The 15,000-nt window shown below is 40.7% G+C and overlaps 2 protein-coding genes across 2 annotated transcripts in view; one reads left to right on the plus strand and one right to left on the minus strand.

The window, feature by feature from the left end:
• Adsl (adenylosuccinate lyase) overlaps positions 1-3,864 on the plus strand; it is a 10,043-nt gene extending 6,179 nt beyond the window's left edge. Inside the window, exons 6-9 of the mRNA XM_027383741.2 lie at positions 1-72; positions 284-464; positions 787-963; positions 2,711-3,864. The exon at positions 1-72 is cut by the window's left edge and continues 146 nt beyond it. Coding sequence (XP_027239542.1) covers positions 1-72; positions 284-464; positions 787-963; positions 2,711-2,797 — 517 coding nt within the window. The 3' untranslated portion in view covers positions 2,798-3,864. The remainder of the gene's footprint in view (positions 73-283; positions 465-786; positions 964-2,710) is intronic.
• A 5,452-nt stretch (positions 3,865-9,316) lies between these two features.
• Positions 9,317-15,000, minus strand: part of Impbeta11 (importin beta11) — a 7,468-nt gene continuing 1,784 nt past the window's right edge. The window contains exons 2-9 of the mRNA XM_027383744.2: positions 14,846-14,965; positions 14,429-14,680; positions 13,095-14,321; positions 12,660-12,827; positions 12,157-12,422; positions 11,666-11,930; positions 11,312-11,548; positions 9,317-10,600 (exon numbers count right to left, since the gene is read on the minus strand). Of these exons, the coding sequence (XP_027239545.1) occupies positions 10,364-10,600; positions 11,312-11,548; positions 11,666-11,930; positions 12,157-12,422; positions 12,660-12,827; positions 13,095-14,321; positions 14,429-14,680; positions 14,846-14,965 (2,772 nt within the window). The 3' untranslated portion in view covers positions 9,317-10,363. The remainder of the gene's footprint in view (positions 10,601-11,311; positions 11,549-11,665; positions 11,931-12,156; positions 12,423-12,659; positions 12,828-13,094; positions 14,322-14,428; positions 14,681-14,845; positions 14,966-15,000) is intronic.

The raw sequence follows: 15,000 nt of genomic DNA on the forward strand, positions 1-15,000 counted from the left end.
CCTCCCATCCAATGCCCTCAACACTGCTGCGACCCAGTGGATGGAGCGGACACTGGATGACAGTGCTAATAGGTAATCTAAGTGGGAATTAGTGTGCTTTTTCTGGCATCATTGTTAGAGGTTCACATGTGCTTTAGTGTTTTGAGAGTCAAAAATTTAAGTTTTAGTGTTTGCACATGCTTGCAAGAACTATTTTACAGTAGGTATATATTTCAAATTATTATGGTGTGTTTATAAATCATTATAACTATTCTTTAAGTAATAGCATCAATAATTTCAACAGGCGCATTAGCTTGGGCGAATCATTCCTCGCCTCTGATGGCATGCTGCAGACTCTCCAGAATGTTCTAGAGGGCCTGGTGGTGTACCCAAAGGTAATTGAACGCCACATGGCTCAGGAACTTCCCTTCATGGCAACGGAGAACATCATCATGGCAGTGGTGAAGGCAGGAGGAAATCGCCAGGTGAGAAAAATCACATTCGTCCTGTTCAGCAAAGGAGCTTTCCATACTTGTAATATCATCTGCTCACTTTTTTGTTTATTTGTTTATTTATTTATTTTTCATCATTTTTTTTTAATTCTGTAAAAATGGCTTCTGGTAACAGAAATAGTAGAATGATTAGTTGGAGGAGGCATTTAGGAAATGTGTATATACAGATTAAGGGAAGCTCAATCTGATCTTAATTATTTCTCATACTTTTAATCTTGATACATATTATTTGGAAATAGTTTGTTATTCATCCGAGAGACACAAGACTAACTTTACAGTTATATTCTGCCATCAGGACTGTCACGAGGAGATCCGCCGCCTTAGCCATGAAGCAGGAGCCAAAGTAAAACAAGAGGGAAAAGAAAATGACTTGGTGGAGAGGATAAAAGCATCTTCGTACTTTGCCCCGATTCACAGCCAGATTGACTCGCTCCTCAATCCTGCCACTTTCATTGGCCGAGCACCCCAGCAGGTAACACAGCATGCCTAATGTTGTTAAGGGTGTGCAGGCACAGGAATATAACTGGAGAAAGGCATAGCAGAAAACAGGCCTTAGGTCCTCATACCTTACAGCTCTTCTTCCAATGCTTAGAATCAGGCAACACCAATATTGTAATACAGTGTGGCAGGTCAACCTGCCATACTGTCGCCATTTGGGACAGGGAAGAAGGTTCTCACCAGCCACACTGTGTTTTTTATTGATTATTTTTGTTGTTTCTTTCTTTCTTCCCCCCCACCTCTTTGTCTCTCTGTCTCCCTTCTCTCACTCTCTGTCTCTCTGTCTCTCTGTCTCCCTTCTCTCACTCTCTGTCTCTGTCTCCCTTCTCTCTGTCTCTGTCTCGCTTCTCTCTCTCTCCTTCTCTTCTCTCCTCTCTTCTCTTCTCTCCTCTCCTCTCTTCTCTTCTTTCCTATCTTCTCTCCTCTCCTCTCTTCTCTTCTTTCCTCTCTTCTCTCCTCTCCTCTCTTTTCTTCTCTTCTCTCCTCTCTTCTCTTGTCTCCTCTCCTCTCTGCTCTCTCTGCTCTTCTCTCCTCTCCTCTCTCCTCTTCTCTTCTTGCTTCTCTCCTCTTATCACTCTCACTCTCACTCTCTCATTATGAATAGGCCTAAACTCTAAACCATAAATCTCTATTACAGGTACAGGAGTTTCTGAAAAATTATCTGGAGAGGTTCTCTCACTCTCACTCTCACTCTCACTCTCTCACTCTCTCTCTCTCTCACTCTCACTCTCTCTCACTCTCACTCACTCTCTCTCTCTCTCTCTCTCTCTCTCTCTCTCTTTCTCTCTCTCTCTCTCTCTCTCTCTCTCTCTCTCTCTCTCTCTCTCTCTCTCTCTCTCTCTCTCTCTCTCTCTCTCTCTCTCTCTCTCTCTCTCTCTCTCTCATTATGAATAGACCTAAACTTTAAACCATAAATCTCTATTACAGGTACAGGAGTTTCTGAAAAATTATGTGGAGAGGTTCTCTCACTCTCACTCTCACTCTCTCTCACTCTCGCTGTCTGTCTCTCTCGCTGTCTGTCTCTCTCGCTGTCTGTCTCTCTCGCTGTCTGTCTCTCTCTCTGTCTGTCTCTCTCGCTGTCTGTCTCTCTCGCTGTCTGTCTCTCTCGCTGTCTGTCTCTCTCGCTGTCTGTCTCTCTCTCGCTGTCTGTCTCTTTCTCGCTGTCTGTCTCTCTCGCTGTCTGTCTCTCTCGCTGTCTGTCTCTCTCGCTGTCTGTCTCTCTCGCTGTCTGTCTCTCTCGCTGTCTGTCTCTCTCGCTGTCTGTCTCTCTCGCTGTCTGTCTCTCTCGCTGTCTGTCTCTCTCGCTGTCTGTCTCTCTCGCTGTCTGTCTCTCTCGCTGTCTGTCTCTCTCGCTGTCTGTCTCTCTCGCTGTCTGTCTCTCTCGCTGTCTGTCTCTCTCGCTGTCTGTCTCTCTCGCTGTCTGTCTCTCTCGCTGTCTGTCCCTCTCGCTGTCTGTCCCTCTCGCTGTCTGTCCCTCTCGCTGTCTGTCCCTCTCGCTGTCCCTCTCGCTGTCTCTCTCTCGCTCTCGCTCTCGCTCTCGCTCTCGCTCTCGCTCTCGCTCTCGCTCTCGCTCTCGCTCTCTCGCTCTCTCGCTCTCTCGCTCTCTCGCTCTCTCGCTCTCTCTCTCTCTCTCTCTCTCTCTCTCTCTCTCTCTCTCTCTCTCTCTCTCTCTCTCTCATTATGGATAGACCTAAACTTTAAACCATAAATCTCTGTTACAGGTACAGGAGTTTCTGGAAAATGATGTGGATCCGGTTCTCAAGAAGTATGAAGGGAAATTAGAAGGGTCTGCAACTTTGGTCATTTAAGGCGAACAGAATAACGTACATTACCAGCAGAACTTTGTGATCACAGGTTGCATATCTGCATTGAAGGTTACCATTTGTCTTCTTGCTCAGTAGAATAACAAGTAAAGGCAACAATTAGTTATCAAACTGACTTTGTTAAGGCTCTTGCTATAGTTTGGGAAAATAGCATTGAGGTTGAGTATTCCCAAGTGCAAGATGAACATCCTTATTTGATACTCCTTTTTGAGGAGTATTGGGTGATTAAGTATTGGGTGATTTAAGTTCATTTTCTTAGAATTAGGAAAAAGCTATTGCATATCTTGCTCTTTGGAAATATTTTACTGGGAGCTATACCTTCTCAGCAAGAGTTTCCTCCTACTTATGAAAGGTTATTTTTTATACTTCCATAGTATTGTTAGTGTCTATCTTTATATTGATCTGTGTCATAAGATATGATGTTGATATAAATAAAAATGTTTCTTATATAATCTATTCTTGTTATCATTCATTGTTGATGAATATATTTGGTGGTAAAACTTCAGATTTCATTGTCACTTGAAACCCTTGTAGTGAACCTTTACGATAAAAGGAAATTCTGTGTATTCCTGTTAGTAATATTTCACAGTGTCAAAAATGTTTCTTTAATATTCAGCACAAATATTTTATTAAACCTTTTTATTACTTCAACCATAGTTTTGTTTCCTCATGGAGATGGTAAACATACTCCTAAAAACTATTGAAAGGTAATGAGGGGTACCTAAGTTTATTCCCTTCATTCTGTATCCTGATTTTACTTGGATTCTGTATATTGTAATTTAAGAATAGACTGACATATCAGATTGCTGCAATTTGTGATGTTCAGAAATGTTTGCTTATGCAGGACTCCACATTTATGTACCAAGGGAGACAATTAACCATGGTTCCAGAGCCTGCTGGGCAGTTTGAAAATGCTATGTTCAGGACTTCATTATTGTCTTCTTAGTGGTTGAGCATTAGATTTTAATACTTTTTCAAATATTGGTTTAAATATTTGTACATTTTTGATGCTCATAATAAAAAATATATATATTAATCTATAATAAACATAAGATAGTGTATGATTACCCAAATTTTAATAGGCTTCATGATACACAGTCCAAAATTCAGAAGTATTCATTAAATTTAAGTTTTTTATTTTCTTTCAAACATGTTTTGACATATAAAAATGGTCAGTAATGGTATAGAAAAAATATTTTGACTAGACCTATGGTTAAAAGGAGCTATAAGCAACTTTGTGAGGGCAAAGGTTGCTAATTAGTATTACAGTACTGGTCACTACAATCAGTAAAAAAGAAGAAAAAAGAAAAAAAATCCCAGACATTGAACATTAGTGGCTCGACCAGTTCCATGAGTTTGCCCGTCAATTTTACTCATATAATGAGTTAATTGCAACCAGAATAACAAAGGGAAGAGCAAGAAAACACAAATCTGTCAATGGCCTTTTTGTTATATTACTTCTTCATGCCCTTAGGCAATATAGGCAGACGGCTTTGTTTTCTTATTCTTTCTTCCATTGTTCCACTTGCTATTCGTTCAACATGAATCCTATAGATGGGCATTAAGCAAGTGCCCGTTGGAGAGTGCTAGATCATGTGGAGGGACTTTACAGGTTAATGGTTAATGGTTAAAAAGCAAAATAAATGTGCTAGACATCTAAGGACATATAGCACTATAGGAAAGTATATTAAAGGAGGGGTGAAGGGTGATAGTTGCTATGCATCAACTATCAAGTTATCATGAAAGGTTTTTAAGATGGTTAAAGGAGTTGCTGTGTGAATGGGCTATGGTGTGTCTAGGTAAGGGAATTACATAAGGTTTCATGCGTGTATCCACGAAGGAGTGGAGATGATAGTGGGGATGGAGGGATGGAGAATGTGCGTGTAGTTAGAGTTGAGGGGTTGGGTTGTGTTGGGAAGGAGTAGGAGGAAGTGGTGTAGGGGGAATATGAATAGGAGGATGGATATCGGCAGTATCAGGAGGATGGATATCGGTAGTATGCGGAATTGAGGGGGTTAGGTTGTGTTGGGAAGGAGTAGGAGGAAGGGGTGTAGGGGAATATGAGTAGGAGGGGGATGGATATTGACAGTCACTGTGAGTGTGGAGGGAGCATGAGTTGTGGAATTTTGTCTCTCAAGCATATAGCTTTGAATATCTTCCATAGTTTCCGCAGTGGAGCTAGTTGGAGAGTTTTGTGAGACAAAGGTTTTCTTATGAGGGGGGGAAGAGGAGACTGGTGTCTAAGAATAAAGGCAATGGTAGGTGGAGGTGAGTGTGCAATAGGGGAAGAAGGGGTGCAACGTTTAGTCTCTGCTGTGGATATTGCGGGGAGGGAGAGGGGATGGTGTTGGAACTGTAGTTGAAATTGGAGCTGTAGTTGAGATTGAAGTGTCTGGATTTAGAGTGGCAAAAGAATTTGACTGAGGGAGGTAGAATGTAGAAGTGGAAGTGGGGAACTAAGTAGGTATAGGGGAGGGTGTAGGAACATCTTGGGGTGGAGGGAGAGGGTCAGAGCGAGCAACATTACTAGTGTAGGGAGTATGAGAGAAACCTTGTCGGTGTGCTTCCTGTCTGGCTTCACATAGAGTAAGACCATCTTTGTATCTGAGAGTTGCTACCTCAGACTCAAACTTGTAAGTCAGACAGCTTCTATAAAATACATTATGGGGGCCGCTGCAGTTAGCAAATGTTCGTGTTTGTGCAGAGCAGTTTGATCGGTTATGACCGGGTTGGGCACATAGGGGGCATCAGTCTGTGGAACGGCAGTGTTTGGCAGGATGTCCAAAGTGCTAACAGTTTTGACATTGACAGGGAGGAGGTTGGTATGGTTGACCAGGGAGGGATTGTCCACCAAGGTAGATACGGAAGGGAAGGTCATGTGTACAGAATGTAATTTTGGCAATGTTGGTGGGTTTCTTTCAATGACCTCTAGGAGAAATAGTGTAGCAATGTACTGATATCACACGACGGTCCTTGAGGCTGCCGAGTAAGTATTCTTCACAATCTGACCAATCGATATCCATAGGGTAGCTTGCTGAGGAGATAGACATGGTTCCGGTACGAGTATTAATATTTGGATGAGGTTCTGCAGGAATGGGGTTGCCAGAGAGATTTGTTATTGATAATGCTATAGCTTCGCTTTCAGATGTGACTGTTACAAGATGGGAACGATCGGGTTGGGTATGGAAAGGGACTCTGCCCACTTGCTTTTGGAGGCATTGTTGAAAGAGAAGAGTGTTGCCCAAGTAAGGAGCTGTAGGGGGATCACGAAAAATTGGTCTAATTTAGCTGGGCTAAATAGAGTATTTAAGATATTTGTAGGGTTGGTGGTGGTAGAAAGACATGGAGGTGTGGAAGAGGGAGTGTTGTTGAGAGGGGTAGTATTACTGAGAGATGGAGAATAAGACTGTAAGGTAGTATGGGGTGTTTGATGAAGAAAGTTGTAGGGGTAGAGGTGATGAAGTTGAGGAAGTTCGGAGAGTAGGAATGTCTTCTGGAGATTGAGTTTCGGCTTGGGTGGGTAATGCACTAGTAGGCATTGAGGAGTGGGTATGAGAGTTTTCAGTGTTCAGAGTTGTAGGGTTGGGGAGCTGAGAGAGATTGAAGTGGTGGGGCTATATGATGGAGGGGCAAGCCTCATTGCCTCTAATATGGGTATTACATCTTCATTATTGGCTATGGGAAGCCTTGACTATGTTGGGGAAATAAACAGTCCACCCCTCAGGGTCCCCTTGAGGGGTAAGGGCTAAGCAACTAAAAGAGGGGAATACCATGCCCATGGTTCCCTCAAGCTGTTCAGGACTGGCACAGAAGCAACCTTTCATCCTTTCAGCATGGCTCTTACATCTTAGGAAGTAGATAGTAGAAGGGGTTGGAGAAGGGACAGAAACAAAAAAGCTAGAGGGAGAAAAGGCCATGCAAAATTAGTTGAGCCAAGGGCTGAGGGGAGATCCCTGCATTGGCTCTCAGGCTCCGTCCCCTAAGCCCCCCCCACGACAACAACGGGCAAGGGATTAGGGGGGTGCTGGTAATGAAGATAGTACCGATATTTTAATGATGGTAGTGTTAACATACTGATGTAGCCTGTAGTTCTGATTTCATCACAATACTATTAGTTTAATTTCAACCTTAAACCTTTGACAGTTAAATTATTCCATATATTTTTCTTACTGCAGTTTGTTTGTCTAAATGAAAAATGCTTATTTAATGTTAATATGAAACACTTGTTAATAAACACAAAACTGAAACTGTATTCCCTCTCTCTCAAATTTGTTGCTCTGTAAATAGATCTTCAATTTCCTGTAACATGAAATGAACACAAACTGAAATTGGCAACATTTTATTGAAGAAAACTGCACATCAGGCCCTCAGCCAAAATACTGTTTATATTAACTACATCCATTTAGATGCAAATAAATGGCAAAGCGTATCACATCACATAACGTATCAGCCTGGGTTATGCTTCAATACAAGTTATACACTTTTAATATCGTCAGCTAATTCTATCAAATTATACCAATATCGCTGTGATTTTTTCCCCTCCCTCACACACATCCTCTAATGCAATAACTGAGTTGGATCCTCTGCAATTAATTATAATGTTTGGTACATGTGGCAGAAGACCTACTTCGGTTGTCTTTTCTTTGTATTATCATCATATATAGTTTTGAATGAAATGAACAAAGAAATATTTGCAATTACCTCAAAATATGGAATTAAATGAATTAAATACCAGTAAATTAAAGTAGATGAATCAAGTGCTACATTTCTCAACATTTACTAAAAGAATTCTCTGAGAAAGCTGGAATATCAGTGATCAATTTTCGAAAATCCGCACACACACAAAGTGAATAAATCTTTAATGCACACACTATTCAGGTCAATAATCTTTTTATACATGAAAAATATTCAATGTTGTGCTAAGATAAATCAATTGAATCTGCAGCATTGTTATTACAATTTTTTTATTATTTTAATTCATTTATTATCGTTCTCAAGATCTTGGTTTCTCTACAGACAACTTTGCAAATGTAAAGAAAACATCAAATTTCCAATAAATTTGAGTCTATAATCTGAAACCATAATCATAATAGAAAAAATAAAAAGGTAATAAAAAAAAAAAGCTATAGTAATAATACAGGAACTGTTAATGAATACTAACAGAGTGTACTTTGTAAAGTCTTGTTGCTTCGGTATCACACATCTGGAGGCGAGTTTGAAAATGCATATTTCAACTTCATTCATGAACTGATGTAACCAGACACACACGCAGTTTCACAAACATGCAAGCACATAAAAGATAAAAAAAAAAAAAAACTTGTCCCATATTGCCTGACTTTAAAATTTGAAAAAAAAAAGCAAAAAGAGAGAGAAAGTCATGACATACTCAAACTTAAGAGGACACACTGTAAATAAATAGTAAAAATAATAACCAACCCACTGATTTATCTAGAAAGCAAAATCCACCAGATATCTAGTAAAATGTTTTTTTCAAACTGCTGGCATCAATACCATAAATTACCTAAAATGCTTGGAAAGTCTACTTTGGCTTTATAAAAAAAAGAAACAGAAACAATGAAAAAAAAGAAAAAAAAAAGAAATGTAAAAGTATCTCTTAGTACATATAACGAACTTAGTACAAATTATAGCAAGAAAAATCTTTTGTTAAAGAGTTTACCAAGTAACAAGAGGTCACAACCAATATCTAGCTCTGTGCAAAGTAAGCTAATGCACACTGACATTCTTTTCGGAAAATGGATACTCATGCCTTTGAATATCACATGCCAAAAGAGTGATATAAATAATACAAATTCTTATCTTATTATGAATCATTAGGACATAACTCATATTTCATATATTCCTTGTCTCCTAAAACCAATATGTACAAAGATGTACAGTGCGTGTATATGGGACTGCCATAACATATTTCCATCAAAAAATATTAACATTACACATTTACATACATACAGCATATTAGTATATATATATATATATTTCTGAAATCTACCACAATGTTATATACGTTTTTTCATATATATTGGCTGCTTTTCTAGTTTCTTCCCCAATAGGCTAAAGTCAATACTGATGACCATTTTCTTCCATGCAGTAACTGCCATACTGAGAAAATAGACTCTGACCAGTTCACAAAAAGTACATTGCATGACAAGTTCATTATTTTACAATAACTTTGGAAGGCGATTCTTTAATAATATTACGAGGTAATTACGGCATTTACATTTTTATTGATCAGACTAGTGTCTTGTATAAACATAACAAAATTGGTTAGAAAAAAAAAATAATAATAAAAAAAATAAATAAATAAAAAAAAATGAACGTCCTTCAGCTCAGTGTTGAAGTACAATCATCAATTCATCTTGCTTGGGAATCACAGGTCTCAAAATTGATTCATTGTAATTTTGAGCTCTTTGACAAAACAATTTTGGGTTTTACATTATATTAATAAATGTACTGGGACATCATTACTGGTTTCATAAATGTACAAACAAAGGTCAAAGGGATTTTTATTGAAGTCCTGATATACATACTAACATAATACGCATATGCGCTTCTGAGTGTATTTGTGTGTCTGTGTATGTATATGCAAGTCTCTATCAGTGTCAGTACCTGTCTGTCTGTCTGTTTAAGTGTATGTGTGTGCCAAGACACGTAAACATACACACATTTACACATCATATATATATATATATGCATATGTGTGTATAAATAACCATACCTCCTAAAGACTAACATCATTTTCCCTCCTGCAACACTAACCTTTCCCTTTTTGTACAAAATATAACAGCTGCTTATAATAATATATAACATTTTCATTTTCTAGGTACAGATATGTCCTTATTGGCTAACATTTTTATTGTTTGCTTCTTTCATTCCTTTCTCATCTAAACATCTTTCTTTATTTGTTTCTTCTTTCCAGCAGTCAGTGAAGATTCACAACCAGTGTGACCCACTTAAAAAGAACACCCTCACTGCACCTCCATTGACCCAAACAGATCAAGTCAAGTGCCCTCAAATTTGCATAATAATTAAAGCAACACATCATTTTACATTACAGAAGAATATTTGTGTGCTCAACAATCATATCAAATACTTTCTTAGACTCCTAAGTTTGGCAAAAGATTCTTCAAGGAGAAAGAAATGGTAAAGGGTAAGTGAGAGATGAACAGAGAGGGAAAAAACAGGAAAATAGAAAGAGAGAGAAGGGGAGGGAGAGAAAAGAAGAAAGGAAGGAAAAAAGGAAAGGGAGGAATGGAAGACTGAATAAGAGGATTTAAAGTAAGGGATAATTAGTGAGAGAATCAGATTCATGAAAAACACAACACAAGACAGAGAGGAAGTCAAGGAGAAAGACAGAAAGCAAAGAGAATGAAAAAGAGAGGAGAGAGAAAAAAAGAGAAAAATGAGAAAGATTCAAAAGAAAGACAGCCAAACACAAAAGACAGCAGTGACCTGACAGAGTAGAGAGAGAGCCCCACCCCTGCTGCCTAAAAACTAAGCCTTCTCACTTCCCAACTCCCTCTCTCCACTCACTCCTCACTCCACAGTCACTTCTTCCAAGAGTTTGCGGCAGTTGTCATCAAGGTCCTGTGCCAGCGTCATGATGGTGGTCACATCGGTGCTCTGCTGCAGCCGTTTCATCTGCTGCCCGAGGAACACTCGCAGCGAGATGGTGTGAACTGGATCTTCTTGCGCGATAGCCTGCCGCCGCACAACATGCTCCGTCTCCAGCTCAAATGGCTCAGGTGACCCTAACCGGCCCCCTATAACAACCTGAAATTAAGAAAAAAATTTCAATAAAAAGGATGAAGGAGGAGAGAGGGGAGGGAGAAGGGAGAAAAAGGGAGAGGTGTGAAGAGTTAGGGTGGAAGGGAGGAGGAGGAGGAGGAAGGAGTAGGGCAAGGAAGGAAGGAAGAGGGAGAGGGGTGAAGAGTTAGGGTGGAAGGGAGAAGGAGGAGGAGAAAGGAGTAGGGCAAAGGAGGAAGGAAGAGGGAGAGGGGTGAAGAGTTAGGGTGGAAGGAAGGAGGAGGAGGAAGGAGTGGGGCAAGGAAGGAAGGAAGAGGGAGAGGGGTGAAGAGTTAGGGTGGAAGGGAGGAGGAGGAGGAAAGAGTGGGGCAAGGAAGGAAGGAAGAGGGAGAGGGGTGAAGAGTTAGGGAGGTAGGGAGCAAGGAGGGGTGATAGAATGTGTAATTTTGGCAAAAGTGACAACAGCTATCAAAGAGGAAGACAGCAAAAACAGAAGGATATGAAGGATTAAAAGGTTTGATATATAGGCAATGGGAGAGAGGAAGTAGTGAAGGTGGGAATAACAAAGGGAAATAAAAAAGAAAATTAAGAGATGATACAAAAACTAATACTGCTACTACTTTTACAAGTTATAAGGAAAACAGAAGTTAAATAACAATAATAATAATAATGAAAGTAGGAGTATATGAGAAGCATAATGACAAGAACAATAACAACTCTAAATGCCTTTATACTGACCAGCTTGTCCTGCGTGGAGTCCTCCATGGTAACATCGAACACCACCTCCGATACGGCTGTCACAGCATGTGGCCACACCTTGAGAACTGGGGGCCAGCCAGTGCCACAAAGGTAGGCCAAGCCCAAGGCACAGAGCTTGCGCCGCTCTTCAGGGGATGTCAGGGCCAGCTTGTCCGACCATATGCTCACTACACGTTCCAACACCTCCTCTGGAGTCTTGGATTGGTCGCCAGCAACCTGTTTGTTTATTCAAAACCTATGAGAACACTTGGAAAAATACTCACCAGGAATATAAACAATTACTCCCTAACACATCCCATACCAAGTAAAAGACAAAAATAAACTCAAACTCACCTGGTTTATGGCCCAAGTGAAGATGGGTTCTGCATAAAGGACCAGCCTTGCTATGACAGACAGATACATCCCCATCACCATTGGGTACTGATCCCCATCTGCAACCACCTTCACAAACCCTGGGATCAGAGGCTGGACCAGGTTGGCCCCCTCCACTGGCAGGACGCGCATTATCATCTCCACTGATCGCAGGACCAGGACAGTGCCTTCGCTCTTCATGTCCGTCAGCATTGAACTGAAGCTTTCAATCAGCCGGGATCCATACCTTGCAACAGCAACATTTCATATTAGTACACTATTGAATGTCATCAATGACTTGCAGAGTAAATCTTGAAACAAAAATCCCCTATATTTTGCCCTCATGCCTTGGAAAAAGTAATGTTATATACATTTGTATTTGATCACTACTGTGCAGCTCTTTTTAATCTAATACATAAATATACTGAGATATTAAATCCACAGAACATTAATATACAGACAAACAAACTTACTTTGAAAGGAACTGCTGAGGGCAGAGTAGTGTGTAAGCCGTTGTGATCTGCAAGCAAAGTCTCAAGTTCTCTGACGAAATCTCCATAAGAGGTAGCATGTTGTCGAACAACTGAAGAAGAGCATCATGAGGCGTTGCTGTATTCTCAAGGGTGGTCAGCCAAAGTAACAGACCATCCTCAAGCAAGTACACATGACAGTCTTCCCGGACATCAGTCGATATGCGAATAATGTTGATCAAGAATTCATGCAGGCCTTCACTTTCACGCTGAAAAGAAAAATAGATTACAAAAGTTACAAAATGAAAATAACAATAGGATGCTACTTTGGGCTAAACTGAACTAAATCAGGCAACTGACTTACAAGCAAACAATAAAAAACTGAACTGATATTTTGAAAAATAGAGACAACAAAATCCCCTCCTTACCTTCATAACACTCATCAAGCCCTATCTACCCACATATGCTCAGAGGAAAAAGAATATAAACAAGAAGAAAACACCAACCATTAATCCAGTAACCATATGTACAAGTGTGGTGAGAATGGCACATCGAAGCATGTTGTGGTCGGCAGATTCATCCCAAAGCCCTGGGAGGTACTGGGCTAAGGGGGCTGCGTGTGGCTGGATGCCAACACCAACAACCTCAATCATGAAGGACATTACATGAAGGACCTGAAATACATAGAATTATGGATTAATAAAATGCTCAACTTCATGACATTCTTATAATCATGATCACCAAAGGAAAATACAGGGAAAAAGAAAAAGAAAAATCAAATGATACCCACAGAAGAATTTAAAGTATATCGGGTATGACATCAATATCAACGACTATCATAAAATCAAATGATACCCACAGAAGAATTTAATGTATATCGGGTATGACATCAATATCAACGACTATTATATCAATACCTATATCAGTATCTATATTCTGACCTGCATTTTGGTATCACATTCATGTGCCTCTTTGAGAAGGTTGAACAAGAGCCCAAAAATAGTTGGGAGGTATGGCATGAACTTTTCAGGGTCGAACTCAAAGTCATCTACAGAATGCTTCAGAGTCATGGCTGCGCTGAGGCGGACCACAAAGTCTTCCTCGGATGACAGGAGGTGGATGCAGGCCTCATACAAAGTGGGCCGGTGCTCAGGCGAGAACTTGACACTGGTCCACTGGCCAATGAGCCAGATGACACGGCGCCGGATGATGCGGTAGTTGGAGTCTTTGACCTTGAGTTCGTTGATGAGTGAGGAGGTGAACCACTGGTCAAAGTCGATGTCATCAAATAGCTCAAAAGCCGCCAAGCCCACTGCATTATACACAGCATCCTTTTGGAGGATCCCATGGTAGTCACTCGGCTCAACGGGCTTGTGGGAAGACCGGACCATGTCCATCAGCACAGCCGTGAGTGCGCTTCTATACTCATGGAACAAGGATACAAATAAGGTCTCTGTGCAGGGCCTCAAGCTGTACTTCCAGGACTCCCCTCCCTCCACCTCCATGCAAAAACCTTCCGGGTCAGAATCCCAGGCCTCCAAGTCATCCTGTGTCAGAAGGAAGTAGTGTGAGATAAGTTTGTGGCACATCTCTGCCAACACAGTGTTGGTGAAGAACTCAGACTTGATCCTGAATGCCTCCAGTGTCTGTGGGTCCTTGGTGTCTTCAATGACCTTGCATGGCTTGTACTCTGGGCACAGCAAGATGGTCTTGATCAGGTTCAGGCACTGGACAGTAAATCGTTCGAAGATCAGTCCCTCCCCAGCTGGTGTGAACACATAGTACGTCGTTAGGTCTAAACTTGGCTTTATAAACTGGAGATAGGAAAAGGGGTAATTTTCTAGCATATCCAATAACACTTTGGTTAGGAGAACCACGTATTTCCCGCCAATAGTCTTTATATGTTCATTATTTTCGTGCTGTTTCCTGAAGTCAAGCATCACTTTGATACGATCAAATACTGCTTCTACAAACATGGTAGCATCTGGATTCTCATGAGGCTTCTTAAACCCATGGATAAGTAATTTCCGAAGAATTTTCAGAGATAGGTGTGACCGCTCCAAGCAGGGGACCATGACCTCATTGTTCTGCCCGGAAGCCACAAGGAAAGCCTCTGTCTCTGATCTCCATAACTCTAGCAGGAATGTAAACATCTGGCTTGTCAGCTCCTGTAAGGCACAACAATGGTCATGAGAATTCCTTAACATGCAAATGGAAACAAACCAAGTGCAAGCAATACACATCAAAAGGCAATTCACAAAACGATTCCACTCACCTGAAACGTCCTTCTATCAGCTGCTAGCCTTTTGGATGCAAGTTGCTTAATAACATGATGCAGAGTGAGAAGCGTTCTGTGCTGCACCAACTGGTCGGAACTTTTAACTGCTTCAAAGAGTGCAGGCAGCAGGTCTGGCCACTCTCTTGGACAATCCACCCTGGCAATCTTGGCTATGAGAACTGCCAGCTGTGTGGCAACTTGCGGCACAGGTTCTCGAAGGTTGTGTAAAAGCCCACATCTTATGCGAGCCTGGAATAAAATTTGAAAGGGTAAAATAACTTTAAAATAAAAACAGTATTATAAGTAAATATTCAGTTAAAATATATTCACATGTAGAAAAAAACACTATTCTCAGCCAATGAGACCCAAAGACACAAATAATTATCCTTCTATTGCAATCAAATGCATCCCTACCTTTTCTTCTTCTGTAATTGCTTTGGGAGCTGTTTTCCTCCAATATCTATCAACGCCATTCTTGAAATACAACACAGCTAACCATCGGACATTCACTTCTAAGCTGTGTTCCGAAAAGATCTGTAACAAAGAAAAAAGAATCTTTTAAAGATCCT

Source organism: Penaeus vannamei, chromosome 9 (assembly GCF_042767895.1).
Source record: "Penaeus vannamei isolate JL-2024 chromosome 9, ASM4276789v1, whole genome shotgun sequence".
In the NCBI taxonomy this organism is placed as follows: Eukaryota; Metazoa; Arthropoda; class Malacostraca; order Decapoda; family Penaeidae; genus Penaeus; species Penaeus vannamei.